General features: G+C 36.6%; 1 protein-coding gene across 3 annotated transcripts in view; it reads left to right on the top strand.

Annotated features, from left to right (window-relative positions):
• The window catches only part of LOC105166338 (acyl-protein thioesterase 2-like), a 5,144-nt gene extending 1,476 nt beyond the window's left edge, over nt 1-3,668 (top strand). For all 3 annotated transcript variants that reach the window (XM_011085698.2, XM_011085762.2, XM_020695133.1), the window contains exons 3-9: nt 646-682; nt 849-918; nt 1,129-1,233; nt 2,337-2,487; nt 2,592-2,674; nt 3,023-3,116; nt 3,220-3,668. In XM_011085698.2, coding sequence (XP_011084000.1) covers nt 646-682; nt 849-918; nt 1,129-1,233; nt 2,337-2,487; nt 2,592-2,674; nt 3,023-3,116; nt 3,220-3,301 — 622 coding nt within the window. In that variant the 3' untranslated portion in view covers nt 3,302-3,668. The remainder of the gene's footprint in view (nt 1-645; nt 683-848; nt 919-1,128; nt 1,234-2,336; nt 2,488-2,591; nt 2,675-3,022; nt 3,117-3,219) is intronic.

Genomic DNA, 4,715 nt, shown 5'->3' with positions numbered 1-4,715 from the left:
CACTGCATTGCATTCTTCTTGTCCTTTCGTACATTCTCAATGTAATTTCTGCCATCAGAGGTTGTCCTCATGTCTGTAACTTATGGAAGATGTGGAATAGGGGACCACGTTCTCATTAGACATTCTTGTACTTTATATAACGCAAAGCATAAAATGTATTTATCTGACCTTTTAAACTTATAGGTAGTAAATATTTGAATGTCATTTAAGCATTGGGATGAGGCCGACCCGTTGCATTTCAATTTCTTGAACACTAGCCTATCTTTGTCTGAACCATCATATTCAACATTTGCTTCTTGTAAATGTAGTTCCATAGCCATGTGGATAATAGGTTAAGTGGTTACTTTGAATTATCAATGTATAGATATATGAGCCTAAAGAGAAAATCTATCAAACTTTAGTTTGCAACTTCCATTGCTTGATATGTTATCCACTTGATTGAAAAATTGAAGCTGAGAATAGTTGCTAACTTGTTATTTTTTCCGCTAGTGTGATAAAACTTACCGTCATACGTGCTATAGAGATTTCTATGTCCGAGTGTTAGGACATGGACATTGTAGCCCCAATAGGAGGTTCCTTGCTGCATTCTTCTGGATTTTAGAGTTAAATCTCATGGTGGTTTTAATTTGATTCTTACTTGTGCAGCTGGTCACAACTCTTGGAAACCCTTCCTCTTCCTAATGTAAGGTTTGGGTTCATTTGTTTCATTTTATGACAGTAATGCATGGATTACAGCAACATGATAAAGCATGTGAAACCAGTTCTTGTTTGGGATTGAAATATTAGGAAACTCATGTTTTATGTGGCTAATAACCTTATTATTTCATTTTAAACCAATCACTATGCAGATAAAGTGGATTTGCCCAACTGCTCCCACTCGTCCAGTGTCTTTATTTGGTGGATTTCCTAGCACTGCTTGTAAGATATTTCTTTTCCCCTTATGCACCTTATCTACACATATGGTACCTAGAGTTTCTGAAAGTGCTGCTAACTGTCTGCCTGATCCTGTTATGATTAGTACTTTAAAAAATGGGTGGTGAATTCCCACCCACTTATGTTCTAGTCCTACAGTTCATTTTATGTTTTACCTGCTATGTCGGTCTGGCTCAGATTCCTCCAATATTACAGGGTTTGATGCCGTAGATGTTTCAGAGGATGCACCTGATGATTTAGATGGATTGGATGCATCAGCTGCACATGTTGCAAATCTCTTGTCGACAGAACCTGCTGATAGTAAGTATCTTTGGCTAAATTTGTATATTCAAAAGGCTTTTATCTTAAACGAATACTTGTTCCTGCTCTTTATGGAAGGGGTTAAAAGGCAATTTCTCCCGTGCGATATGTGAAATGAGCAAATGCCGCCCTCCCCCTTGTGAAAAAAGAATTAGCAAATTATCTCCTGTTTCAAAAAATGAAGCAAATTACCCCCATCAATGGTTTAGATAGGGGCTAATTTGCTTCATTTTCCAAAACACAGGGAGTGATTTGCTATTTTATTTATAACAGGGGGCTTTTTGCTCATTTCTCATATCAGAGGGGGGTAAATTGCATTTTTCCCTTTAAGAACCCTTTGTTTCATTGGTACTTCATGTCACATAACTTAGCAAATATGTCTATTCAGTTCTCTTTTGCCATTCATATGGAAAATCACATGGAATTTACCTATGTGGTATCTGACCTTTGATAAAGGGCTCCATTCGCATAATTCAGCAAACTTAGTTTGTTGTATGTTATGCTATGTGTGTGAAATAAAAGCGAAAATAGAGGTAAGTTATCACCATGGATGTAGGGTTCATCTTAGAGAAAACAATTTTGGTTTCTTAAATGGCTGTCTATCACTGAATGCACAGAACAAGAATACCTGACTCTAAGTCATCGGTAGCTCTGGGTGGCCTTTTGTTTTGCACAGAACTGCATATACGAGAAATTCACAATATTTCTCCCGATTACTTGTCCCCCTAAAGTGACATAGTGTGATTACATCCAAAGGCTGCCTAATGTATTTCTACTTCTTTTCTCTGAGATACTTTAAAGATATTTTCATCTTTTATTTGATCAAATCATCATTTTTTGAGATGTGGTTTCTTTAAAACTAGATTAAATTCAACTGCAACATGTTTATAAATCGGGGCAGGCCGCCAAACTCACATACCATTTTCCACATTATCCAGTATTCCACTGAATAACAATTCTCTCAAAATTCAACACACATCATTTTGAAGACGACAAAAGATGGAATTCCATTAATGCACCTTTAGAGGCCATCTGAACCAATAAGGGCTTTTAGCCATTTATAACTGTGTGTTGATGCATGTCGACTTCTTGTTTCTCAACAGTTAAACTAGGAATTGGAGGATTTAGTATGGGTGCTGCAGCTGCTCTTTACTCAGCCACGTGCCACATTTTGGGACAATATTCTAACAGAAACCCATACACGGTTAACCTGAGCTGTGTTGTTGGTCTAAGTGGCTGGCTTCCGTGTTCCAGGTATGACTTTATTTCCACTTGAACCCACCGAACAATGTGCATGGCAATCAGGATTTTCTTGCTAGTTGCATGCTTCTTTTACTTAGCAGCTACTTATTTTGTAGGACACTAAGGGGCCGAATGGCAGCATCAAATGAGACTGTCACTCGTGCAGCATCATTGCCGATTTTGCTCTGTCATGGCTCTGGTATACAAATTGATGCATAATTCAAATTTTGACTAATCTATTTCAAAATTTGCTTTATCATGGCTGTAGCCTTCGTGATTTTGCATGTGATTGTACTGTTACCTGTGACATTCTGGACCTTCCTAGAATGACAAATATTTGTTCTTTCCATTTTAGTCTGTATACATTAGTGTTTTGAGTTTTGGGGTTGCTACGGTTCAACTTTGTGCTTTGGCAAGTGTGAATGCATGGAGCAGTTTACATAATTATTTTACGTCAAGTACAATATAAGTGCTCTATACAATTGGATACATGGCTGCAATTTCAGTCTATTCTCAGCTGAGAATTAAACCAATCTTCTCGTTTCAGGGGACGAGGTGGTACCTCATAAGTTTGGAGAAAAATCGGCAGATTTCCTACGTTCATCTGGATTTGGAAACCTCACATTTAAATCCTATGATGGGTATTCATACGCACCAATAAACTTCGATAACCTCACATTACACATATGGCTTACGTTATTTTGCTTCTCATTTCATTCATTCTCCCATTTCCTGTTCATGTAGGCTGGGTCACTACACCATCCCTGAGGAAATGGATGAAGTTTGCAGCTGGTTAACTGATAAGCTTCGCCTTCAAGGATCATGATCTGATAAAGCACCGGAGGCAGCTGTGGAGCAGGCAAGATGCCAAATTAGAACACAACAGCAATAAGAGGAGTAAGATGGTATTGCTTAATTATGATGGAAATAATGAATACGGTAAACGGTATAATCTCCATTCTTGTATTGTTGAAGGTGAAAACAAAGCTTATTCTATTATTTTTTGCAAGGAGGGAAAAGCAGTTGCTTCTTTCTTTTCCCTCAACTTTTCTGTTCATTTTTCTTGTTCCTCTTTCTCCTTGCTTTTGAAATAGAGGTGTCTTTGTGAGGGTGATCAACAAGTTGGAGTATTTGTATTGTTACAAGATCATTGCTATAAGCAAATGTGGTTTGTAGTAGCAATTTTCCATGCATGCTCGACTTTCACTACTATTTCAATGTTTATCAGAAAACGCACCTAGAAATGTAACTATCGCTGCTACCACTTACAGTGGACGTATCAATACTGATTTGAGACCGAAGACGATCCACCGATGCAACCAGTAATGTGATTGTTCCAAGTAGATTCAGCATCGTGTGCTTAAATATTCAAAGTATATAGTGGATTTTTTTAAAAATTTTTTTATATAAAATTAAATATTTTTAACTATTTTAAGGTACTTATTGAATTTAAAGAAAAGTGAAGGAACAAATTTAATGTTACAAGTTTAAAAGGAGCTTTTATTTTACTTTATTTATATATTTATTTATCTGTTTTTTGGGGGGTGGGGGTTGTATGGTATAATACAAAATCTACAGGGATATATACGGCCCAAAATACCTTTTAGTGGGTTAGAGATAAAGGCCTTTATACTGTATAATATGAAATGGGCCCAATTAGTAGGCCTGCAAGTGATGATATCCAAAGTCAGCCTGGCCCACAAAGCTGTTTTAATTGTGCTTTATACTCTGTGAAAAGAAGGGATTAAAAGCAGTCTTTTAGCAGCACTGAGATGGCTGAAAAATCTTTATAAGTTTTTGGGTATCATTGACTATCACAGTAACTCACAAAAATCCCTCTCATTTTTCATTAAATGCAACCAAACTTTTGAGGGCCATATGACCATTTAAAGTCATGATTAAAGTCCTTGTTGTTTTTGCTTTCAATGAGATCAAGAACCCCTTTCATCAAAGTGAGAGCCTTGATTGAGTAGTAATATTTTGTATACATGTTTTAATTTTTAAGAGATTTGAATTTGACTATAGACAGCTCAGGAAACCTTATTCGGTAAGTGAAACGCATTGGCTATTTGTGTTCATGTTGAGCAGCAAGACTGTATGTTCAGGCGCACGTATGTGTGACTTTTAATATCCATCTAACAATATTATCTTCTTATTCAAGATGATATAATTCATCAAATACTAAGTGCAAGATTGAAAGTGTTTATACACACACAAACATGTGTACATGTGTGTGTATG

Source organism: Sesamum indicum, linkage group LG1, assembly GCF_000512975.1.
Source record: "Sesamum indicum cultivar Zhongzhi No. 13 linkage group LG1, S_indicum_v1.0, whole genome shotgun sequence".
Lineage (NCBI taxonomy): Eukaryota > Viridiplantae > Streptophyta > Magnoliopsida > Lamiales > Pedaliaceae > Sesamum > Sesamum indicum.
This window is presented reverse-complemented; position numbering and strand designations above follow the sequence as displayed.